At 47.9% G+C, this 24,917-nt stretch overlaps 3 protein-coding genes and 1 non-coding gene across 7 annotated transcripts; 2 read left to right on the top strand and 2 right to left on the bottom strand.

Moving 5' to 3' along the window:
* The first annotated feature begins 8,630 nt into the window (after positions 1-8,630).
* On the top strand, positions 8,631-14,442 carry LOC101773692 (mitogen-activated protein kinase kinase kinase 3). 4 transcript variants are annotated; one of them, XM_004952745.3, is made up of 11 exons: positions 8,631-9,196; positions 10,190-10,690; positions 11,534-11,621; positions 11,772-11,834; positions 12,081-12,241; positions 12,329-12,404; positions 12,931-12,990; positions 13,085-13,192; positions 13,330-13,566; positions 13,692-13,810; positions 13,905-14,442. In XM_004952745.3, the coding sequence occupies exons 1-11, from the start codon at positions 8,748-8,750 to the stop codon at positions 14,152-14,154; spliced, it is 2,112 nt and encodes a 703-aa protein (XP_004952802.1). In that variant the 5' UTR covers positions 8,631-8,747; the 3' UTR covers positions 14,155-14,442. The 4 variants fall into 4 exon arrangements, with proteins under 4 accessions (XP_004952802.1, XP_004952801.1, XP_012699712.1 ...); XM_004952744.3 differs by having other exon boundaries at positions 13,902-14,442; XM_012844258.2 differs by having other exon boundaries at positions 12,928-12,990.
* Positions 14,443-15,063: 621 nt separating this feature from the next.
* Positions 15,064-15,136, bottom strand: TRNAF-GAA. Its single transcript has one exon. It is a non-coding gene; the product is annotated as a tRNA-Phe (tRNA).
* Positions 15,137-15,673: 537 nt separating this feature from the next.
* On the bottom strand, positions 15,674-16,920 carry LOC111256107. Its single transcript, XM_022823686.1, has one exon. It carries the CDS (start codon positions 16,290-16,292, stop codon positions 15,858-15,860), a length of 435 nt encoding a protein of 144 aa, XP_022679421.1. The 5' UTR covers positions 16,293-16,920; the 3' UTR covers positions 15,674-15,857.
* A 4,765-nt stretch (positions 16,921-21,685) lies between these two features.
* Positions 21,686-24,782, top strand: LOC101774358 (chaperone protein dnaJ 10). Its single transcript, XM_004952746.3, has 10 exons — positions 21,686-22,325; positions 22,461-22,520; positions 22,642-22,724; positions 22,901-23,054; positions 23,143-23,272; positions 23,352-23,510; positions 23,593-23,771; positions 23,909-23,989; positions 24,106-24,252; positions 24,343-24,782. The coding sequence occupies exons 1-10, from the start codon at positions 22,239-22,241 to the stop codon at positions 24,415-24,417; spliced, it is 1,155 nt and encodes a 384-aa protein (XP_004952803.1). The 5' UTR covers positions 21,686-22,238; the 3' UTR covers positions 24,418-24,782.
* Positions 24,783-24,917: the final 135 nt, after the last annotated feature.

The raw sequence follows: 24,917 nt of genomic DNA, 5'->3' as shown, positions 1-24,917 counted from the left end.
GCTAATTCGAAGTGCATCCGCCACAGTGAGATTGGACTTGCCGTTCTCAAAGCCTTCCGGGAGCTCCTGCTCGCGGTACTGGTCCTCGGGCTCGGGCTCGCGGTCGAACTCCTCCTCGCACTCCTCCTCGGGTACTCCGCGATCTACGACACACACAAACGAGCACACAATAAATAAAAAGGAAAAAGATTTTACCCGTTGAGCTCCGAACAGGAAATATGAACGGAAAATAGGTAGGAGGGGTATTTTCATGAAATTTGGATATGCCTCGGCGGAAATATATGAGAGGAGGCCGTGGTCGAATTTGGGATCGATTGGAGGAAAATTGGCGCATGAAATGACGGGTTAAAGGGAGGTTAGGGGTTTTAAAACAAGGCTTAGGACTTGATAGCGAAAACCGAGGACCTAACTGTAAATATTCTAAAAAGTGGGAGGGCTTAGTTGCGAGAATTTCTTGGAGAGAGGTGGAGGGGCCGGGTTGCAAATAGAGGGAAACCGAGGGGCAGATCGAAAATCGATCTCCTTCTTCTTCCTTCTCTCCTGGGTTTCAGAACAGAGGAGGAGGGGGCGCACGGCCGGCGGTGGACCGGCCGGCTTGGCCCGCCGGCGACGAGGCCGAGTGGTGCGGGAGGGAGAGGATGGTGTGGGGGGTCCGTTTTGGCCCTCACCTCGGCCAGCAATCGATGGGGGAAGGGCGCCGGGCAAGGAGGTGGCGGTTACCGGCGGCGGCGGCGGTGGCGGTAGGGAGGAGGGAGCGAGCGGGAGGCGGTGCCGGGGTGTGAGGGAGGCGGCGGGGTTCGGGCCCCCTTTTATAGGTGGCGCAAGGGTGGGTGGAGACCGGAGGCAATAATGGTGACCGGACCTCCAGCCGGTGGCGTGCCGGGACGGGCGTGCTCGTGGATGGCGTGGTGGCGCGGTCGTCGAGGCAGCACAGGGGCGGCGACCTTGTGGGGAGGCGCGCCGGGATGGGATGGCGGAGGCTTGGATGGCGGGCGGACCGGCGCGGCCGGCGGCGCTGGTGCGGCACGTGCGGCCCAGGCGCACGGGCGGGCAGGCGGCGAGCGGGAGGACGGCCGGGCGCGGCCGTGCGCGCGGCGCGCGGAGCGAGGCGGCCGGGCGCGAGTGGGCGGCCGGGAGCGCGCGGGCGCGAGTGGGCGGCCGAGCTTGCGCCGGTCAGCGCGGCGCTCGCGCTGGTGGGGCCGAAACGGCCGGCGCGGTCTGGAAGGCCAGGCGCCAGGCGCCAGAAGCCAGGCGCTAAGCGCCAGAGAAAAAGAAAGAGACCGGCAGGAGAGAAAGGAAAGAGAGGGAGGAAGGAGGAGGGAGGAAGAAGAAGAAGAGGGAGAAAAAGAGAAAGGGAAAAAGGAGAGGAAAAAGGAGAGGGGCAGCTCAGCGAAAGTTGCGGGATTTAGACGGCTCGCGTGATGGATTGGACGGGCACACGGCGAAAATTACGGGGAGCGGAAAAGAGGGTTGACGAGTTGGGGCCGGGACGATGAGTCCGACGGAAGGGAAAGGATTTGCCGGGGCTCAGCAGTCGGAAAAATTTTGGAATGCATTTTTGACGAGTGATTTAATTCGGTGTATTTTTACGGGCGTTACACAATCCTAGCTACCTCCAAATCAACCTTCTCACACACCCATTCCTTGTACATGCCATGTTGTCGCTGAGAACCAAAGGCACATGTTTGATGTTATTACCATTAAATCTCAAAATAGAATCAATGCATATGAAAAGGAAAACAAACATTAATACAACAAATGGAGAAAGGGATAAACTGCATTTGTTTGTGCACACAGTGTACTTTGGATTCTATATATGTAATGCGCATGCACTTTGCTAGTTGGTTAAAAGTAATCACTTAGAGCAACTCTAGTAATAACCTTCAAATCAAAGCCCTATGAACTAGTGTAATCTACGATGCTTATAAGAGATAACAGAAAAAATAATAAAAAAGAACAAGATTGCATTTTAAGAATTACCTTGGAATGAAAATATTTCACAAGATAATCAACCTATAAAAGCAAAGATTGAAACAATTAATGACACCTGATGCTATAAAAGGCATTAGGATAGATAGCATATGAGAATGTACAGTTCTACATGTACAATTTCTGCAAGGCCCAATACTCGGCAAGGAGTTTGTCAACACCTACTAGTGTATCATTTGTAAAGGTCTCGTAGTGAGACCTAACCACACATCTCGGAAATGTGATATGGGACTTGCAACCCCTGGCAAACAGGAATCATGACTCATGGGAAATGTGTACGACCTCTGTGTAAACCTGTTATAACAGCCATGCTCAAGGTTAAGAGCAGCCTGGACCCTCATATAGTTAGATGTATGGTTTGGTGGTTTGGGCTTGGGTTGCAAGAGAAGTTGATGCTGGTTACAAGATGGTTTGGCCTTAAGTTGGTTGTGTGTTGGGAAAGACCTTTGAACATAATATTTCTAGGTGCTTAAACTAAAACTTGACCAACTAAAATTTGAGCTTTGTAGTCTACCAAATAAAACCTTCCTTGTTCTAAGCCTGCATGTTATGCAAATTCCCTCCACTTGTGGAGTACACGCCTCCAGGTGTACTCACCATTTTCCCTTTCAACCCATGCTGTTCTCCACCACTGCTGCTTAGATAGATAGAGACTACAAGCCACTTGCGGAGTACACGGCTCTAGGTGTACTCACCATTTTCCATTTCAACCCCTACTGTTCTTCCCCACTGCTACTCAGATAGATAGAAGCTACAAGATGGAGCTACTTTGTGAAGACTTGGAGTTTTAGGCTGGCATGCCCTCGATCGACTTCCTATGGAAGATGGTGCCTACTCCACTGCAATTAGTGTACGATTGTGTAATCTTTTGTTTTAGACCCTCTGGTCATTTTGTTATATTAATGCTTATGTAATGATATTGTTATGATATTTCACTGATGATGTCACTTTGTGCATGAAAAATTAATCCTAGGCATGCATAAAGATAGCGTTCGGTTTGTCCTTCAAACCGGGCGTGCCAGATCCACTTTTGCTATGAACTTAAGAGCAAAAGATTTAGCTCATTAGGATAATAGTAATCTTGTCTTTTTTTTCAATGCATACACAAGGATTACAAATGCGTTATTGTGGTAAACACGATTTCTGAATAGTACTATGTCATGCAGGTTCAGGTGCGCGAGCAAAGAGAAGAAAAAATATATTATGTTGGAAATTGAGGTGGTCCTAATACCCACAAAGCTGAGGATCTACACCTAGGACACCAACTCACTCTAGAGTCGATCATCCCTTTTAATCTCTAGTTACTTAGTGTACCGGGTCCTTTTGACGGTGGAGTCAACTTCTCACTTTCAGGTGGCAGAGCCTACCAACAGATAAAGCTGACTTTCGAGTGGCAGAGCCAACATACGATCAAGTCCAGACCCTTGTGATCTTGGGTGATACAACCAACCTTCGATGGATCACAATCTATGCACTAAGTACTTACAAACTATATGCCCAACCAGGAGACTAACACTTACAAGAACAGAACTTTATTTCAATACAACAATATTATACGAGAGTGTACAACACCCTCTCTTTAGTGGCTAGCCTAGCACTTACCTTCTACTACTACCATGCTCCGCTCATCTACCATGCTCATTAGTTGAATGGCATGGCAAGGGAGGCGGTTCTATTTATAGGCCAAGGGGGATGATGAGGTTGAGATAAGTGTTCCCGTTTCTAGAGACTTCCTAGATATTACAACATTTACAAATTTAATTTATTACCAAGTCTAGACTAATCCGTGCTAAATATCTTCTTCTTGCATGATGGAGAACACTCTATAGAGTTGCCTTTCTTTCCTTCAACATTTTGCAATGCTTTCACACTCCATGGAGCATAGTGATACTTTGATAAAGACATCAGCAACTCCAAGAAAATAGGAGTCTCATGTGACATTTATTATAACAAATAGATCATTCAGTTGCAATCTATGCTACCAATAGTTGGTGTCCCTTCACCCTCCTAAACTTATCAAATAGTCTAATCCAGAACAACAATATAATAAATCTCCACCCATCTTCACTGCCCTCACACATACTGACATACCAATTTACTAAAAGAATCAGGGTAACGGGAAGTAGGCCCTAGGATTATTATTATTACTACTATTTTCAGCATAAGGAAGCATGATGTGGTGTAACTATGGGTATGGAGGGTACTATGTTGAAAACAATCACAAAGTATGAAAACTAGCTTTGAACAACCTTATTCCATATATGAAAATTACCTCATTAAGTTGTGTGGGCACATGTGTACAACCAACCCAAAACATAGGAAAGAGATCTGACAACATGGTATCTGCTAGACTATAGTCGACCTAAAAAGAAATTATTGAGTATGGTATAAAAATCATCAATATTCAATGGGGAAATAATTAAATATCTTACATGTCGATCTAGGTTAAATCTTGGAAACCCACACCAATTGTCCTCACACTGATCGGTATGAAAGTTAAAAGTTTCAAACCTTTCTCTATTTTTGTTTCCCACGTCCTTCCATTTGAAACCTTGGAACTTCTGACAAAGAATACTCTCTAAAAAATGACGTTGACCCAATCACGGCCAAACATGATTTCATTTATGGATGAAATTGATGTAACTCTTTGTTCAGCGGTCTCAAGAACAAATGAATGCTTTAGGATGATATCTAAACTAACCCTGCAATTAAATGATAGGAAATAAAAACAACATCATCCAACTACCAGAATGTTAAGATGATAGATAGGTTAAATTGCATTCACCATCAAACACGTATAATAGTAAAACATCTAATTCAGTACCTTTCTAAACCAGATGTTTAAAAGACTCATATTCAGTTAACTTATTAACTTCACATATTTTCAGAAAATCCAGAATTTTGATTTGTTGATTATGTTTGTCAGAGCTTTGATCACGCAATCCCTTGAACATCTTAAGTATCTTTTTCGTGTTTGATTCATTACCAGTATATACAAAACTCTGCATGTGATTCAGACATTGGTGATCAAACCTAGTGGCATGAAGTCAATCAAGCGCTTCAAATATTTCCCTGGAAAAAGGAAACAACGTAATGACAGCTTCAGTTGATAAAAAGTTATTTTAAGAATTAAATTTCACAATAATGATGATAATTTTTTCACATTACTCTTCATTTGAACACAAGCCAAAGATAAGTGTGTCAAAAAATTTACCTGATATCAGACATCCATTGAAGCTTTGACTGATCAAAAGGTGAGCATGTTGTGAGCCGTTCATCACAAATGATGTATCTATTGATGATAACACAAAATCCATAAAAATATGCCTTTGCCATCCTTCTATGTGGTACTGCAATTGCACACTAAAAAATGATTGATACTATCGTAGCTCCGATGATAACCTAAAATATATAAGAGAACTTATCAAGTTGCCAATCATCGAACGTACATAGTTGAATTATACAAAACTCAATCTCATCAATGAATAGATTCTAGGTGGCAACAAGTTAGAGGTTGTAATTGTATATCTTACTTAGCCCAAGCTGACTTGGCAAAATGAAAAGGTGATTGTGGATGATGGAAGTTCCACCTTTATCTTGAACCTTTCAGATTGGATGCAATAAGACTGATTTTGTTATCTTAACAATCACGGACCCATCATCCATGCTCTAATTCACTTAGTACATCTACGGTGGCACTTTTCTATTTGCTCTAGTTCTTTTGCACGTGCTGACCTCCCACTCTTGTCGCCATTCACATCTCACCACGGCGTAAGCCCAATGACAACAACCATAAAGACTATTTAAAGAGAGATTGAAATACCCCAGACTAGCTAGCTTAGTCAATTAAGAGCGATTGGACCTGAGAACGTGCCGTTTGCTGGATCTAACAAATGCAACGATGCGACACGGATTTAGCTGGAAAGAACACTTCAGCTTGTTGTTTGATGGGGGGGGGACAAGTGACAGGAGCTCATTAGGGGCATGGACAAGCGGCATGGGGAGCTAGGCGGCCAGGTTAGTGGATGTACGGGTGGTGCAAGAAGCAGGTTTCATAGGCAATGCACGCATAGAGGTGGTAATAGATCATGGCTTTTATATCTCCTTCAAAATCCAACACAACCTTAATTAATATTAGTTCAAAAATAAATAATAACTTAGTCCGCTTCCTATTGAGCCTAATACTTAAAATTTTTTAGGTTACATTATTTTTTTTCGAAAGGTTAGGCTAAATTATTAGGTCCTTTCCCATCCCTAGGCGCGCTCTGCTAGCAAGGAGAGGCAGCGCCGGCGAGTTGATTCAACAAGCGAAAAAGAGGGAGGATAGAAGAAATACGTCCACCCTAACAGATAGGCCCTGCCAATATGACATGTCACGATGACAAAACATCCCTGCAAAACCACGTACGATGTACGAGGGACAAGATTTGTCATGGCCTCATCATCATCGTTGAGAAAGTCAACGAGGTGAGGCGGTGAGGTGATTCCACGTGCCGACGCACGCATACAACATTCCACATACAGCTAGCGACTTCGGCCGGTCGCTCGCTACCCGTAGAAAAAGTCTACTTAATCCCCCAACATATGCATGTTGGTTCCTCTGAACTATAAAATCGGGTATTTAACCTCCTAAAATATTTAATACCATCTAAATCACCCCCACTAGTGGTTTTAGAGGTGGTTTTGCTGAAGTGGCGTCTTACGTGGGCGATGACATAACATGCTTCCCTTTTTTCTCACTATTCTTCTCTCCTACACTCTGACCCCACCTGTCATCTCCTTAACCCACGTTCCTTCACTCACCCAGACATCAGAGCCTCTCCTCCCATGACTAATTGAGCTTCTCTCCTCCAGAATTCTGAGGCCGTATTTAGTTGCCCAATTTTGGACAACCAAAATCATTGTGCTAGCACTGTAGCATACTGTAGCGTTTCGTTGGTATTTGTGAATTATTGTCCAAACATTGACTAATTAGGCTCAAAAGATTCGTCTCGCAAAGTACAACAAAACTGTACAATTAGTTTTTGATTTCGTCTACATTTAGTACTCCATACATGTACTGCAAGTTTGATATGATGGAGAATCTTCTTTTTCGTAGTGCTAAAGTTGGGATTTTGGGAAAACTAATCAAGGGCTGAGTCGTTGCCACCCAATTTGCCTCGCTGCTTGTCGCTGCCACCCAATTTGCCTCGCTGCTCGTGCCGCCGGCGATGGGGATGCTGCTGCAAGGCCTGCCGGCTGCCGCCCCTCTCTTTTTTTCTTTCCTGTCTCTCGATCTCTCTTGGTGCTTTTTTCCAATCGGTGACAGCAGGCCACACCAGGTTGAGCAAGACAGGGATGAGAGTAGGTGAGATATCCAAACATGTCAAGAAAATCTCACCTTGCTTTGCCCAGCCACCATGGACAAGCATGGCGGAGGCCTAGGCTGCGCAAGCTTCGATCCATTTGCCTACTCCATGCAGCTGGAGGCATCCGGGTGGGCGCCGTGCTGCAGCCCAATTAGTCAGTGCTCGTCACCTTCGGATGCAGCAGGCGGAGACCGCGGCGGCGGTGATGGGAGTGGACGAGGCAAGGTGCATAGCGACAATCCTAGCCTCTGCCCGCGCATGCTCCGATTTGGTCCACAACATCGCCAATTTCACCGTCCTCCGATTTGGCCTGCGCGACCTCAGTTTTTCATCTACCTGTGCTCCGAGGTTGCCCACCTTCCCTTCGATTTTGCCTACATCTGCATCGATTTCGCCGGCCCGTGCTTCAATTTGGCTCGGAGAACGACTAAAGGCCGTCTGGTCCGGACTGGAGTTAACGTGGTTCGAAGCTAATTAGAAGAATTAAACATAAGTTAATTATAAAACTAATACACAGATGGAGACTAATTCGCGAGACGAATCTATTAAACCTAATTAATCCATCATTAGCACATGTTTACTGTAGCATCACATTGTTAAATCATGAACTAATTAGGCTTAATAGATTCATCTCGCAAATTAGCCTCCATCTGTGCAATTGGTATTGTAATTAGTCTATGTTTAATACTCCTAATTAGTATCTAAACATTCGATGTGACAAGAACTTTAGCAGAGACAAAAGAACCAAACGGGACCTAATTTCACCCAGTTGTGCTCCGATTTGACTCGCGCCTGCTTCAATTTTGCCCGACGAGCGAGCTGCGCGGCCGTTGCCCAGGCGTCGCCGCCTTTCCCCTGCACGCAGAAGACGTCGCCTCTTGCTCGCTCGAGGCCCGTGCACGCGCCGGTTATACTTACAACTAGGTCCCACATGACAGCTGGTCAGTCCACGTCAGCACGTCAGCCTGGCAAAACCGCCATGAAAAACCACTTAGGAGGTCATTTAAATGATTTTGCAAAGATGGAGGGGTCTGATTTTGTAGTTCAAAGGGTTAAGTACTTGTAGGTGAGGTAAGGGGTTATATAAACTTTTCCCTGCTGCCCTCCGTGGCCCCGTAGCCTCTCGCAGCCGCAGAAAAACAAACGAGACGACCGACCACGCCACGCGGCGTACGGTCCTGTCACTGACGTAGTGTCCCCACCACGCATCGGATACGGGGCCCACGACCCTGGCGAGTGGCACAAATGACAAACCCGGCGCGCACAGCACGGCACACGCGCGCGCACAGCAGAGGCTCACGCTCGTAGCCGTAGCCTCCTACAGTCCTTCTCAACCACCTCGCGCGCCTCGGGAACCGAGCTCCGGCTCCGCCGCCTGGGAGGAACGCAGCGCTACTAGAGCACAAGGCGATGCCCTTCTGGTGGCCGGGGAGGAGGTCGTCCAGGCCGAGCTCCAACCGCAAGGACGGGCCCGCGCCAGCATCCGCCGCCTCGGTTTGCTGCTCGCCGCGCCACTCCGTAGACGCCGTTCCCCCCACCGCCTACGCGTCCGCCAGCGCGTCGCCGTCGTCCCAGTGGGAGCGGGCGTGGGCGCGCAGCCTCGGCTCCCCGGCGGCGCGGCGGGGCGCGGATAGGGCCGCCGCCGCCGCCGCATCCACCTCGCTGTCCGGCGGCGGCGGAAGCTCGGGGCCGGGGAGAGCGGCTGCCGGCCGGGGTTTACCTCTCCCGCGCCCCGTGTACAATTCGGCGCCGCAGCTGTTGGCGCCCCCATCCCACGCGGCGGCGGCGCGCGGGGGCTCGCCGGTGTCGAGCGGGAGCTCGTCGGAGTCAGACGAGGCGGCGGACAGCCGAAATCACAGGTACAAACTGTTGCATTTGCGCGAGATACGTACTGATTTGGCACGTCTCGTTTCGTTAGCGCGTAATCCGTAGTTTGAGGATTGTGAATTGTGATTACAGCGAAAACAATGAGATTACTCTGTGGTTGCACAATTACGTAGATGAAGCTGTGAGGTGACGTGGTGGGCAAATGTCAGCGATTCAGCGGTTTGGAATCGAGTGCTACGACCGTATTGACTAAGGACTGGGGAGTGAGGTTTCGCACCAATTTCTGCCGTTGACCGCTTCCGTGCTTGTCATTTGCCGTGCACACGGGGGGTCAACGTCAAATGCGTGTCATCCTGTGACTAACTGCAGCCAGTCGTGTTATAGGTTGAGAAGTCTTTGCTTATTCTTGCAGGAACTACTAGTTTGCTGTTATCTACATTTCAAAAGAAAAAAAAATTGGTGTTACCTTAGTTTCTAGAAATTCCCTGTAAGCCAATTTATTGGATTGATTTTTCAAAGTCTATTTATTGGATTATTTACAACTGGTATTCAAAATTTTGTTAGCATTAATGTCAGAGAAGTATCACCAAAGTTGGAGAATAAGGACTTATGAAGATTGGATTGTTCTTGGTGGAGGGTGAAGTTTTTATTTACATCCACGTCTATTATAACTAGCTACTATATGGCCATTATAATGGTTAAATGTCTTTTCTGTGTTTACTATTGATATCATGTTTTAGTATTCTGATGCCTGAACACAAGAGTAAATTAACTTCAGTTCTTCACTCAGTTAGTGTAGATTTTTTTAAAATCCCTCAAAACATCTAAACTCTCCAATAGTCCAATCCACAATCAGGATTAATCTGTCTTTGAACTTCCACAATTTTTTCATTTCTTTGCCCTTGACCTTTATCAGATTGTCTATTTGTTTTTTAATCCACTTTGCCTCCAGATAGTCTTGTGCAACCTTTAGGTATTGTTTAATCTGATATTCATTATTCATTATTTGTTGGTGTGACCTTTAGGCATGCAGATTCCACTATCTATCCTGGAGCAAGAACTATGCCTCCTGATGAACACAAGTGCACCATGGAAGAGAAACACCTTGTTTCACATAGTGCTCCCCGTGAGCACCATCGGTTTTTTGAGGTGCCTGTCACCAACGTCAGAGAAATTCATTTGAAAAGCCTTGAAGCTTCAACGAGTGCGGTCTCATCGCGTGGTAGAAGTTTTCACAAGGATACGCTATATGCGAGAACAAGGAGTCTTTCCCCAAGCCCAAGAAAGCATGCTTTTGCTTCAAGTTATGCAAGTCCACGAGATCTTGGGTTTAGTCCAAGGTCAACGGTTAAGAGGATGGATGATCTGAAGAGCCTGTCTCAACCCTTGCCTCGTCCACCAGCTCCTATTACTAGCTGTCCCATTCCTTCATCTCTCAGTGCTTCCACCCAATCCCTGTCAGAGTGGAAAAAGGGGAAGCTGCTAGGTAGCGGCACATTTGGTCAGGTTTACCTTGGATTCAACAGGTATGAATGACTTTATCTATCATTTGTAAATAAATTTAAAGTTCAGTTCAGGTCCTTCATTAATTGATTTTTTTACACCTGAAGATAAGAAATATTAAGAAGAGACAGGTTCATCTTTCATAAACAAATATATCCAAGTGGGATGATTTAATCATTGAAGTTTATCAGTGTAAAACACAACTTGCTGTAAATGCACCTTGTTTTTGTCAATGGTGGTGCCAATTTGTTACTAGGTGTAATCTAATATGCAAAATTGTTTTATACTGTCATGGGTCATTTGGACTGCCATGTTGAATTCCGTGGGCTAAAGAAGTTAGGAAATGATAACTTTCAGATATATTTTACGCTTATTGTTTTCTTTGACTAAAAAGTGCTATATGTTGCACTTCGTTGTATGACACAAAATGAAATCTGAGAGCTATTTCTATGTAACTGCTATTGTAATGGACTTAAGTTACTGGGGAGAGAGAGGGAGGTGGCCGGCAGCCATTGTAGTGGCGGCGCAGGGAGAGAGGGCGCAGGAGGGGGAGGGAGCTTGAGAGCTAGAGAGTTTTAGGGTTTAACCCTTTACTTCTTTCTTGATTCAATTGGATACATGGGGCCTCTATTAAATAGAGGAGACTCGACTTGACCCCCTTAAGTAATCTAATCTCTAATCTCTAGACTCTTCCTAAACCCTAACCTAGATAGATGGTCAGCCGCCGGCGTGCTACAGTACCCGCGGGTACTGTTCACGCGGGTCCCCTTTGGCCCAACCGGCCTAGCTGGCCCCTTTAGGTCCATAACAGCTATACTCTTCTATCGTTAGCATATTGTGATTGATCTTCACCATCTTTTATAAAGTGAAAGTGGGAAGTTTTGCGCAATAAAGGAGGTACAAGTTATTTTGGATGATCCAAAGTCAAAAGAACGCCTCAGACAATTGAATCAGGTCATTTTCTGCCCCTATTTCACTGATAATTTTTCTTTACATCGAATGCATGTGTTGATGTAATATATTTACTGCACACATTTCTAAATTGATGTGAATCATGAATTCTGTTAACTTGGTTTAGTGACTTGTACCATTCTTTTATCACAGGAAGTAGATATTCTTAGACAACTCTCGCACCAAAACATTGTGCAATACTATGGAAGTGAACTGGTGAGTTCCATGCAGCGACTAAATAACTATACCGTTTGAATGCTGTGCAGCTACAAAATCTTGTTAATCCTGTCATATTTTTGTCATGCATGTTGCTTTATTTGAACTTCTTTCTAATTTTTCCCCATTAAAGCCATTTCATGCCAAGGCATAACTTGCTGCCTTTGCTTAGCATTTCCTTCCTACACAAAGAGCTCAATGCTGATTATGCTTAGACTTGCCTAACTTTTTTATGATTTTGGGCAGACTGATGAGGCACTCTCCATCTATCTTGAGTTTGTTTCTGGAGGTTCGATCCATAAATTACTTAGAGATTATGGTCCTTTTAAGGAACCTGTTATTCGTAACTATACCCGGCAGATTCTTTCTGGACTTGCCTACCTGCATGGTAGGAAAACTGTGCACAGGTACTGTGGTTATATTACACTATCACTGTTTCCAAGGTCAATTGAATTAAAGATCAGTATGTCAATTCATAATGATTTATTTGGCAGAGATATAAAAGGAGCGAACGTACTTGTTGGCCCAAATGGCGAAGTTAAGCTTGCTGATTTTGGCATGGCTAAACATGTATGCAGCTTCTTTCATTTTTCTCCCAAGAGATTTGTGTTTGAGTGCATGTGTTTAGGAGCATCAATGGAACCTCACTCACCACTGCACTGGCATGTAACTACTCTAACAGACAATTAGTTTGGCTCCATGGCCAGCCAACCAGATGCAGCTCAGGGAGTCATATTTGCATAAGTCTTGCATAAATCATGCTGGGTAAGGTGTGGGCGCACACCCCTACAACGCAAGTTCAAGTCCTCTTCAACTCGAATTTGGGTGCCTATTTTATTCTAGATGAAAAAAACATGCATCTAACTCCTCCTTGATTGGATCTCGTTTTATTCTCACTTGCTCCCTGTTTGGTTGAGGATGGTCAAAATTTGTTTTCTGCACTCCATAGTTTGTATCAAGGCTGACAATCATGTTCCCCATATGATTAAAACATGACTCGGATTGCTACCGGAAGCTCTTTTTGCAATATAAAAGCCAAAACGAGATCTTTTTGAGTTTTGTCATGTATCTCACATTATTGCATATATTGAAGCAGATAGCATCTTATGCTGAAATACACTCATTTAGAGGAAGCCCATACTGGATGGCTCCTGAGGTATGCTGTTTCCTATTGGTGATGTTTGAAGAGCTTTGCCGTGTGTGGTTTCCTATTCCAGGAAATATTGTGTGAATTACTTCAAATTCTTCAGGTTATAATGAATAAAAATGGGTACAGTCTTGAAGTTGATATCTGGAGCCTTGGGTGCACAGTTATTGAAATGGGAACTGGGAGACATCCTTGGCATCCGCATGGAGATGTATGCATATTCCCTCTTTGTTATATTTACTGAAATATTTCCAACTTAGATCAATCACTCTGCTTCTTTTAGTTAAAGTCACTCTTCATACTCTTATAATGCTAATAGCCATTTTGTCCCAAATACATGGTCTTCAGGTACCTGCAATGTTTAAGATAGTTAACACTAAATATATACCAGAAATCCCAGAGAGTTTCTCTAAAGAAGGGAAAGATTTCCTGAGTTTGTGCTTAAAGCGTGATCCAGCACAGCGCCCCTCTGCAACTCAGTTGCTGGGTCACCCTTTTGTTCAAGACCATCAAGCAGTGACCAAATACAATATTACTCAGTTCAGAGATGGACTATCTTTACCTGCAGAGGCATGGCATAAAAAGGTGATTTAACCTGCTTATTCATTTTTAATAGGATCTTTTCTCTTTTTCAGAGGCTTTTCCTGTCATGCCAATAGTTTGCTTTGCAAGGATTCTTGATACTCGCCATTCCTTAAATTTGGTTGCAGTCCAACAAAGAACCTTCATCGAAGAGAAGCATTCCGCCTCTGGGGGGCATTGGGGGACTTAGAGCGCGAGGTTTTGCAGGGTTTTCCTCAGCATTTCCTTCACCCAACAAAACATCCAGGTACAGCAACATGCATTTCCTGACCATCCTTTCTTTCCAGTTCATCCAATCATACCTGGCATCCTGACTGATGACCACCATCACCCTGCAGCAGCCATATTGATTTGAGAGCAAATATGTCCCTCCCAGTGTCCCCATGCTCAAGCCCGTTACAGCGGGTGAAGCAATCAAACTGGAGCTGCATTGCTTCTCCATCGCATCCAGCATTGCCCTCAGGATCTGCAGCCTACAACCCAGTCAGTTACATGCAGAACCAGATGAGAGGAAGCGACCCAGTTCCAGATCCTTGGCACGACATCGGCCAGAGACCACAAAGCCCATATGGCTCCCCAAAGCGGTTCTGATTCTCATCTGTAGAGTTGTTGGAGACTAGGACTTGTCGATAACTTTCATGAGAAAGTAGGGGATCCAGGAGATGTTTGTGCCCATAAATCCTTTGTGTCTAGGAGGATTCTTGATTCCTCATGATCTGATTTATTGTATAGATGAGAAGGAAGGTGTAACTGATGATTCTAAACTATATCCAGGTGTTGTAAATGGTCTCTGTAAATCATGTACATATTAGAAATATGGATAACACATTTAGGATTCCGAGTATTCCTTTTGCAGAATAAGGATGTGTTTGTTGTTCATGTGAGGTAGTAACAGCGATACATACATATGAGGGTTCTCCCATAGCATGTTTATGTTGTGAGCTGTGACTGCTGAGCTTTGAGCCTGTGACCAGACACATGAAGACCATGTGAGTCATTCCGTTTCAGTAGCTGGACTGTCGTTTCTTTCAAAGGGTAGCTAGCTTTATGTGGTTACTCTGAGGGTGGAGTTGGTTACTGTGCTTAATCTTAAAATTCAACTCAGGTAAAAAACCGCCTAGACACACCGGAGTTATTGATTTGGTGTGAATGTGATACATTGCATGTTGACATCGTATCATACCTTTCGTCATTTCACTTCATATTGGGGCACATTCGTTTTTAAAGAGGTGTATGGATTTCTACGTATGTTCTCAAGCAAAGACATATTATGGAAAGCGGTGTTTCCTCCATACCTTAGCTTGGACTATCAAATTAACTTAACCCCACGAGCTGAAATGCATGAATCAGAAACAAGGGGAACACACATCCTGGTGCCCGTCACAGGTTGCTGCACAGTAAAGCATCTTGGTAGAAGTAGAGGGGACACTCAGGCTCTACCCAAACGGACAAAAAGATCTTCAACATTTTTCTTTAAAAAAAAGAAATAGAAAAGAAAAATGCGGTGAGCGTGGATCGAACACGCGACCTTCAGATCTTCAGTCTGACGCTCTCCCAACTGAGCTATCCCCGCTGACGATGTTCTTTATTATTAAAAGATAATAAACCAAAAACTGGAACATCTAAATCGAAGCATACATGAAATAATCTGGTCATGCACTAATTGAAATCCATTCGACACGGGTGAATCTGTCAAGGTCGTAGCATGCATGAATGATCTGGACACGTGCCACAATACTATGCACCTATATACGTGTGTGTGTGTGTGTGTGTATTTCTGAAAATCTATCGTGCGCTGGTATGGATGGATCCAAGGTCTGAACTGAAACCTGCTGGTGCGCAGCACGGGAGAGAAGCGAATCGAGCCGAATCCTTGCACGCGGCACCTTGCAGTTGCAGGAGGATACGGGACGGGAGGGGGAGAGACTCACGCACGCATGATGAAGCGAGCCCCGCGCTCCTCCTCACCTGGCCGTCAGTCCCAAAGGCATCGCACATGCTGCCCTTTATAACCTGGTCCCTGGCTTAATAACAGCTTTGCCTTGTGCGTCGCTGCATCGGGGCCTTGTGGGGATTTCATTCAATTCGTCTCTTGCATGTCTGCACATTTCCTGGAGAGTCGGGGAACCTGGAGGCCTGGAGCTGGGTGCAGCCAGGCCATCCTTACCGATGGCTACCCTTCAAATGCCAGTTTTACAAATGACCTGCGCACACTTTGACAAAATCCTACAGATTTCGATTTCCTGATGATTGATGCCGATGTACAGGTACTTGGTCCTGGGCCAAGCTTGCTTTCACCTCGGCATCATAGACGACGCCATGGTGCTGCTCCAGACCGGCCGCCGCCTCGCTTCAGCGGCGTTCCGCCGCGAGAGCGTCTGCTGGTCCGACGACAGCTTCACGTCGTCCGCCGCCGCCGCCGCGGTCGCCACCGTTCCATCGGGGAAAACGTCGAAGTCCGGTTCGGCGTTCATTATCCCGGCCATGGAATCGGAGGCCGTGTCCCAGCTCCTGGCGCACGTCAAGCTCCTGCTCCGCCGCCGCGCGGCCGCCATGGCCGCGCTCGACGCAGGGCTGCCGGCCGAGGCTGTCCGCCATTTTTCCAAGATCCTCGAGGCACGCCGCGGTGTGCTGCCGCAGCGTGCCTCGTCGGCCGTGCCGCCGCGCTCCGGGACGGCAAGCTCCCAGGGACTCCGCAGCCGCGTCGCCGCCGGCGAGGCGTGCAACATCGACTACTACCTGCTGCTGGGCGTGCGACGCGGGTGCATGCGTTCCGAGCTGGAACGTGCGCACCTGCTGCTCTCGCTGAAGCTCAAGCCTCCTCGAGCTACCACGGCGAGGCGGTGCGCGATCAGGCTCGCATGCCCGCGCTGCTGCTGTACTGGATGCTGCGGAAGGACTCGTTCGGCCGTGCTTGACGAGGAGGCTGCCGAGAGGCAGAGGGCGAAGGACGCCGCCGCAGCCGCTGCCGCTGCTGCGGCCGCCGCGCTGGCGCGAAGCAGGAAGCTGCGCCCCGGGTCAAAGGCCTCTGGTAAAGGAGAATGCGGGGGCAGAAGCGACATTTCGCGTGGGCGAGACACGCTGGCAGGATGACATGCCATGTAGGCGATTTGGCAAAGATGTTAGAATTCTTCTCTTACCAGTGGTAAAATTCTTAGATCATTTGCAAAACTAGCATATGAAGAGCGGATGGCAAAAGCTTAAATATCCCGAGGGAGACCGGGGCCGGAGTTTGTTAACTAAGATCCAGGAAGATTCCCGCTTTGTACAGTGCAGTGCTAACCCTCCACCGTAAGAAAAATCTGACGTGGCAAGCAAATTAACGAGGAGAGAATGGAAAACAGCAAGACGTGGTTTCTCATGCACGACATGGTTTCGGCGCTATATCCAAAGCACGGAGACCCGAGCGAGAGCACGTTGTGCGGCCGGAGTTTCTTCTGCACACGTTTTCGTGGGGCTCACCACCGGTCACCGCCCGTCGTCGACCTTGCCGCTCCCGCCGCCGGCGCATCCTCGAGCCCTCGAGCTTAAGGATAGGACGGCGCGGCGTACACGGGAGCGGGGACGACGGCGCGAGGCCGCGAGCTCGTCCTCTGCATCTGCGGCGATAGGTTCGGCTGACATGCCTGCTAGCGCGGTGCGCTCGGCGTTGCCTGGCCATGGCAGCTTGTAGAAGCAGCAGCACCTAGACCACAGCAAAATCAATCTAGAGAAACGGGAACCAATCTAGAATTACCTATCACAAAGAAAAAACAGAACAACGTAATAAGAGGCCAGTCACTCGATTAGAGGATTTTGGAGCTCAATTTTGGTGGGGATGAAACGGGAATCTGACTGGATTCAATGGGGAAGATTTGATTCGAGCTCAGTTTGATGGCCACGTACTCTATTGGGGCTAGTTTTGTAGTGTGTTCGAGCTTGATTTTGTGGTGAGGAGGATGCCCGCTGGCAGCAGCTCGCGCTTGGCCTTGCCGGCCGTGTCTCGGCACCCCCACTCGCCGGCCTGCACGCGGCCCTGCCGCCGCTCCAAGACCTCCCTCAACCGTAGCTCGTTTTCGGCCCCGCCCACCGGGTTGCCACCACGCGCGGCGCTGGCCACTCGGAGCCCCACTCGCCAGCTCGCCGTGGCAAGCAGAGCCCGCAAGCCCAGCGCCGCCCCTGCCAGTCGCGAGCGCCCCCAGAGCCACGTGAAGCCCCACACCAACGCCCGCCAATGTCCACCGTCGCGCGCGCGGATCACGCGGCCGCCGTCTCTACCTGCTTGCCGGTCGGCATGAGGAGAGAGGAGGATGGAACCGAGAGAAGTGAGGGGATTAAAAATTTATTAGGATCGTGTACCAAGAAATCGTGCGTCGGCAACTAGGGGCCAGTTTGATCCCTGACTTATTTTTAACACCCATCACATCAAATATTTAGATACTAATTAGGAGTATTAAACGTCGTTACATAAGTGGAGGTTAAACGGCGAAACGAATCTATTAAGCCTAATTAGTTCATAATTTGACAATGTGTTACTACAGTAAACATTTGCTAATGATGAATTAATTAGGCTTAATAGATCGTCTCGCCGTTTAGTCGCCGTTTAGCCTCCACTTATGTAATGGGTTTTGTAAATAGTCTACGTTTAATACTCCTAATTAGTAAGTAAATATTTGATGTGACACGTGCTAAAAATAAGCAAAGGGAACCAAACATCCCGTGTGTTCGGATACCACATGTTAAAATTTAGCACATGTTACATCGGATGTTTGATACTAATAGGAGTATTAAACATAGGTTAATTACAAAACTACTTGCACAGATGGAGTCTAATTCGCGAGACGAATCTATTAAACCTAATTAGTCCATTATTTGACAATGTGGTGCTACGGTAACCATTTGCTAATGATGGATTAATTAGCTTTAATAGATTCATTTCGCGAATTAGCCTAGGGGTTCTGCAATTAGTTTTGTAATTAGCTCATGTTTAGTTATCATAATTAGCATCATAACATCCGATGTGACCTGCTAAAGTTTAGCGCCTCGTATCCAAACACCCCCGCAGTTTCTGATCATTGACATAGCAGGTTGGGACTGCCCTTATGGACGACGGCGATACTGTTAGGCCTATACGGTATGGCTATATCCGCTATCTTTTGGACTAAATGACCCCCCGGAACACCGAAGAACAAAGACGAGATTCCGATACATCAACCATTAGTTTTACTATCCTACTGCGTGGATTTTCCTTTATTTTTTTAAACGAACTAGGTTAGAGAATTGCCGATTATATTAAAAAAAGATGGAGTTCAGACTGGATGAAACAACAAAAAAACAACACAAACATCTGCAGGTTGGATTGGGTCATCCACACATGCCACACCACGCCACACACTTAACTTAACTTAACAACACATCGGCTAGTTGGATTGGAACATCAACACACACCGAACTCAACACAACTCAAGCGGATTTAACTCCATCCGACAAACGGCAGCAGAGACGAAGCTTTTCCGTGGCACCCACCAATATTCCCGCTCATGTAATCGCCGAAACTTCCATGCGTGGCCTAGCGTCGACAGGGAACCGATAGAAACAGACTGCATGCACCGAGAAGGTCACCGCCATGAAGGACCCTCCGCTGTAGTGCTGCTGCAACACCACACTCTACCTGACAGAGTGATACCACCGAATCCGGACCTCTCGCTGGTTGCCTCTCAATCGCCACCATGATAACACAACACGCGGGTCTCGCCACATCCGCTGTTGGACTCCACCTCGCTCTCGTCGTCTCAAAGAGACACCGCGCGCGAGGACCTCACCACGCCCGCCACAGTACTCCATGTCACGGATCCGTTTCTTTTGTCGTCATCAGAGTGGTGAGCAATGTTGCCCCGCTCCACAAGATCTCCATCGATCAGCCAAGCCGCCGCCGCAGGTCGACGTTGCCTCGTTGCTTCACCCGCGCAAATAGCCTCTGTCGCCGTGTTAGCAAGCCAAAGAAGTCACTTGCACTATCTACTGACAATGTACCGCACCGGATAGTCCAACCAAGCTAAGCAACTCGTCGTAGTCCGCTACAAGCCTAGTCATCCCACGATGCCATTGCCACAAGCGCTATCCTCCAATGCAGTCCCATGCCGTACTGACCGTTGCCAAGCAACGCCAGCCACCGGCCAAAACTGACAACCATGAGACAACCCTTAACCGCGACCATAATTGCGATCGCCTCCACGTGGCCTCAGCAACACCAGTCCAGCTTCCCACGCGGCGAAATTGCTGCCACCAGTTGCGGACGCCCATGACCAATGCACCAGCAATGCCACAAACCGAGATGGATCTCTAGAGACGACGCCTCGAAGGAGGGCACGACGCCAATGGCGCCGCCGTCGCTCCTCTAGGATCTGGACAGGGTTTTCACCCGGGTTGTAGCTCAGACATGACGCCCCCAACGGGGAAAATGACGCCCTAGGGTGCCGCCATCATCTCCACCAACAAGAAACGCCGGTGAGAACTTTCGCCTGGAGCATCCCAACCCCTCGCTGCACACTCACGGCTCGGCACTCCCGGACCACAGTCACGACAGCCCATCCTGGGCGGCGTCGCCGCCGTGCCTCCACGCACCACGCTGTCGTACCTCCACCTCCGGTGTGCTCGCCTCCTAGATGCGCCACCCCTCGACCTCTGCTCCACGCACACAGCCACCGCCGCACCCTCTCGGCTGCGCCACCACGGTGCCTCACCGTATCGTCGGCGCACCCGCAGCTGCTGCCGCGTACGATTGTCACCGCCCACAGCGGCTCGACACATCTCGAGCCGGCACGCAGGTCTCCTCCTCGACACCGCCGCCATGCTTCCTCATGCCGCGCGTAGACCACCCTCGTCTGCGCCACCGCAACGCCGTCGCCTCCACGCATAGTTCTGGCCTCTAGCTCACCGGATCCGGCCGCTGGAGCTCCGGATCCGCCATCTCGGCAAGCTGACGCTGCCGCAACCGTCAGCGTCACCCATGCAGCCACCCTCCAAGCTGGCGGTTGCGCCCCAAAGCCACCCCCGCGCGACCACCTTTGTCCATCACCGCTCCTCTACCGCGGTCGCACGCCGCCACCGGGAGGCGACGCATGGCCCAAGTTGGCAGAGACGCGCGTTGGCTGCGGGCTCGCCAAATCCGCCCCGGGCCTCGCCGGCATCGGCCTCTGGGGCCGCGGATCTACGCCGGCGCGCCGCCGCCACCAAGGGCCGCCACCGTGGTGCCCGAGCTCACCCAGCGGGGCCCATCGCGTGCCCACCAGATCCACCCTCATCGTTGCCGGATCCGGCCGTCAAGGCCACGGAAGCGCGCTCCGCCGGCCGGGGACGAGCGCGCCGCCACCTGGAGAAGGAAGGTTGCCGCGCGCAGCCCCTGTCTAGAGCACGCGGTCAACTCGATGAGAGACCCCGCCTTCGCCATCCCAAGGAGCCGCGCGGGCTTCTGACGGTTCCCTCCGACGACGGTGAGGGAGACAGGGAGGGAGGTGGCTAGCGGCAGTGAGGGGTGGTCGCCCCCGGGGGGAGGGGACGCGGGGGCACACAACCGACTAGTGTGTGTGCTCGCTGGATTTTCCTTTATTAGTTTCACTAGACTCAAATGATCCCAACACAGATCCTGATCCAACCTCATCGGAGGGATCAACATGCAACGAGGAGCAGTGTGTGAAAATGGAAAGAAAAAAACTGTTCACTCATACTTTGGCTTTATGGAAAACAAAACAAACCTCTTAAAAGTGAAAAAACAGATTATTTTATAACAAATACTGAAATAAGCTTTGATTGATTCTAGCCCATAAATAGCATCTCCTTTTTTCTTTCGATGAGCCGAAGCATCTTCTCCTTTCTGAAAGTCTAAACGGATAAAATAAATAAATACATTGATGAACTATCGTACGTTAACATGAATTATTGCCCGGCACTGCACAAGAAATGCGGTGACCACAAGCCATAATCATACGCCCCATTCGTAACAACTGTAAGCAGCCACACCAGGAGGGGAGACAAAAGTGGAAGACAGCAGCAGAAAGTGAAGAACGAGACTTAACAAATAATTCCCACAGAGAGAGAAAATAATTCTAAAGCACAAAGAAGAAGCGATGACGAAAGGCGTGGTAAACAACAGCAAAGGAGATCGATCGACCAAACCGGGAATCAAACCGAACGAGATAAAAAAAGAATTGGATGGAAAAAAAAGTAGCAATAGCGGTAATCATTCGATCTTGAATTCTTGATCCGAGGAGAAAGAAAGGGTGAGAGAGAAATGGCTAGTTCAGGCCTTGCAGTTGCAGGTCCACCACCACCCCGCGCCGCCCGGCCGGCGCGCTGCGGGCATTTGTTTAAGGGATTCTCTTCCGCGCGGCCGGCTGGGTGTGGCTGCCGCGCCACGCCCCGCGCACATCGCGCTGCCCCTGCCCTGCCCAGCTCTGCTGCCGCTGCGTGCGCATCACTGGAAAGATGGGCCTGTGGGGACGGGCTCCCCTCCTTCCCTGCGCCATGAATGAAATGATGCGCCTTACTCTTTCTTCTTCCCTCCATCTGGCTCGGCTCGCCTCCTCCTACCCTTCCTCTCCGCCTCCTCTGTCCATGCCCCGGCTGCTGGCCTCCTGCTTCTTGCTTACGGACTAGGAGTTCTTGGTTAGCGAGCAGCACCGGCGGCGGCGGCGGCGATGGCGAAGGAGATGGAGTACTACGACGTGCTCGGCGTCTGCCCCGCCGCGTCTGACGACGAGATCCGCAAGGCCTACTACATCAAGGTCCTTCTATCTTGCTCGTGTGCTGCTGCTGCTGCTGTTCAACTTCTCCCCGAACAAAAGCAGCAAACGCCTTTTTGGTTCCTGCTTGTTTTGGGAATTATTCTCAAGTGTTCAGGTTCCCTTTTCTGTGTTCAGGCGAGGCAGGTGCATCCGGACAAGAATCCCAACGACCCGCAGGCGGCCGAGAAGTTCCAGGTTCTCACTGCAACTTGATTCTCAGTCCATATTCTTTGCTGGATGGCGACTTGATTTAGCGGAGTGAATGTGCCGTGTGCTGACAAGCTGAGATTTTTCCCTCTGTCTGGATAATTTCCAGGCTCTTGGAGAGGCCTACCAGGTTCTGAGTGACCCTCTGCAGAGGAAGGCCTATGACGGCTACGGCAAGAACAGCATATCCAGGTAGGTACTAGGTACCCAGTTGACATTTGATATTTTCCAAAAATAAAATTTGAAAATGAGAGGATGGTATAACTCAGCAGCAATTGGAACTTCAGAACTCTGAGAGTTGAGTAAGTGGAGCTAGTGTCTCCAGAGTGGCCATACAGTGGATCGATCTTGATTGTTGAATATTTCAGGGACAACATACTGGATGGCACTGTTGTTTTCACCCTCCTTTTTGGGAGCGAGCTGTTCGAGGACTACGTTGGCCATCTTGCAATGGCAACAATGGCTTCCACTGAGATGACAAGCGACAACGACAACCCTGAAAAGCTTCAGGACAGGCTCAGGGTTAGTTGACTATCTGTACTGATGGTATTGTAGCACTTCATATTTTGGTGCAGTGCTCTTGGTTTCACTCTATTTTATTGTGATCAAGAACGTGCAAAGGGAAAGAGAGGAAAAGCTAGCTAGATTTCTCAAGGAATTCCTCTCGCAATATGTTCGTGGCGACAAAGAAGGATTTGCTAATCGTGCAGAAGCTGAGGCAAAGAGGCTCTCCACCACTTGTCAGTATTCTGATCCTATCAAACTATTTATATTTTATGTTCTCTCACATTCAACTCACTGTGAAATGTCCATTTGCAGCATCTGGGCTGGATATTCTTCGCACCATTGGATACGTCTATTCTCGACAAGCAGCAAAGGAGCTTGGCAAGAAGGCCATGTACCTAGGAGTGCCATTCGTGGCCGAGTGGGTCAGGAACAAGGGCCACCTATGGAAGTCACAGATCACAGCAGCAAAAGGTGAAAAACTTTTTTCGCGTAGCAGGTTGTGCTCCGATGATTAAAATTGCTGACTGATGAGGGGGCAAAAGGAGAAATGCAGGAGCTCTGCAGCTGTTGCAGTTGCAAGAGGAGGCCTGCCGGCAGAGTAGCAAGGATGGCATTGCCACGGAGCAGGATGTTGACTTGCAGATGAGGATGAACAAGGATCTGATGATGAGCTCACTGTGGAAGCTGAATGTTGTGGACATTGAAATGACTCTGCTGCATGTTTGTGAAATGGTATGTGTCTTGAGGTATCTGATAACACACATTATGAGAAGTAGTGCCTACAGCTGTCTGTACTATGAATAATCTTTTATTTTATCTGTTGAAATTGTTCGCATATCAAGCTTATGTGTGACAAGGTATTTATTTAGGTGCTTTACGAAAACAATGTCAAGAAAGAGGATCTGAAGGCCCGAGCAACGGCCTTAAAAATTCTTGGGAAAATATTTCAGGTACACCAGTTTCCCTTTCCTTAATGCAATTTATATGGAGATGTGCTGCATCTAGAGTTGAACCAGTGAAACTGACATTTACAAATTCAATGTTTGATCAAATGGAACATGAGTAGAGGGAAAAGGAGGCATTACCAGCGCCAGGGCCAGGGCCGTCAGGGCCATCAAAACGAACAGTTCTTGATGATGACAGCAGTTCAGATGACAGTTCAGATGATGACATAGCTCGGACGGTGCCGTATCGAACTCCTGCGTTTACTCAGGAAATTGTTCAATAACCATGCATATTTGTTGTATATCACTGATTTATGTATTGCAATCTTCAGTAAGTAATCGGTACATTTGTGGTGCAGGGAATCGGAAGGCTGTTCAGATGCTTGTGCAACCCAGCTTATGATGTTGACGATGATTTTGAACCCCGCAAATGAGTGCTAAAGAAGCAGACACCAATAGATGTTTCAACGGTTCATGACTTTTGTCAAGTATATGATTCAGAACAATGTGAATCGGATTATACGTTGCCATCCTTTATCTTAAGGATACACATGTAGATGCTACTTCAGCACTGTTGAGCACAATGACAGTTCAGATTTCAGGGATCCCCTTTTCTCTCCCATGAACAATAGCTCTTCTTCCTTCCCCCTTTTTTGAAATAGATTCAGCAGCATTGTGTTGTGCTTATGTAATTGGTTGTTCTTGATGTTGAAAAAAAAAGGAAAAGGACAAGGTTTTGTAAAGAAACCATTTTCTGATCCTAAATGATATGGTAAATTCAGGTATCAGCATTTAATCCTGTTGCCGGCGCATCGTATTCTCCATGCAAACATTTTGCAACTTCATATCGGCAGTCACGTCTGCCATTTGCAGAAGATAGTGGCTTGTTCTCTGTAGTTTTTACTGAATTTTTTTTGAATTAGATAATGTTGGC

The sequence above is a fragment of the Setaria italica genome, chromosome I, assembly GCF_000263155.2.
Source record: "Setaria italica strain Yugu1 chromosome I, Setaria_italica_v2.0, whole genome shotgun sequence".
NCBI lineage: Eukaryota > Viridiplantae > Streptophyta > Magnoliopsida > Poales > Poaceae > Setaria > Setaria italica.
Note: the sequence above shows the minus strand (reverse complement) of the source record. Positions and strands in the feature narration are given on the sequence as shown.

Bases quoted from the DNA above. Each gene is read 5' to 3' on its own strand.
- LOC101773692 (XM_012844261.2), top strand. From the start codon at position 8,748: ATGCCCTTCTGGTGGCCGGGGAGGAGGTCGTCCAGGCCGAGCTCCAAC. The intron at 12,242-12,328 runs GTACTGTGGTTA...TTTATTTGGCAG, and splicing joins GGTAGGAAAACTGTGCACAG to AGATATAAAAGGAGCGAACG. The intron at 13,193-13,329 runs GTATGCATATTC...CATGGTCTTCAG, and splicing joins CTTGGCATCCGCATGGAGAT to GTACCTGCAATGTTTAAGAT.
- LOC111256107 (XM_022823686.1), bottom strand. From the start codon at position 16,292: ATGTTGCACGCCTCGCCGGCGGCGACGCGGCTGCGGAGTCCCTGGGAG.
- LOC101774358 (XM_004952746.3), top strand. From the start codon at position 22,239: ATGGCGAAGGAGATGGAGTACTACGACGTGCTCGGCGTCTGCCCCGCC. The intron at 23,511-23,592 runs GTGAAAAACTTT...GGAGAAATGCAG, and splicing joins ACAGATCACAGCAGCAAAAG to GAGCTCTGCAGCTGTTGCAG. The intron at 24,253-24,342 runs GAAATTGTTCAA...TTTGTGGTGCAG, and splicing joins GAACTCCTGCGTTTACTCAG to GGAATCGGAAGGCTGTTCAG.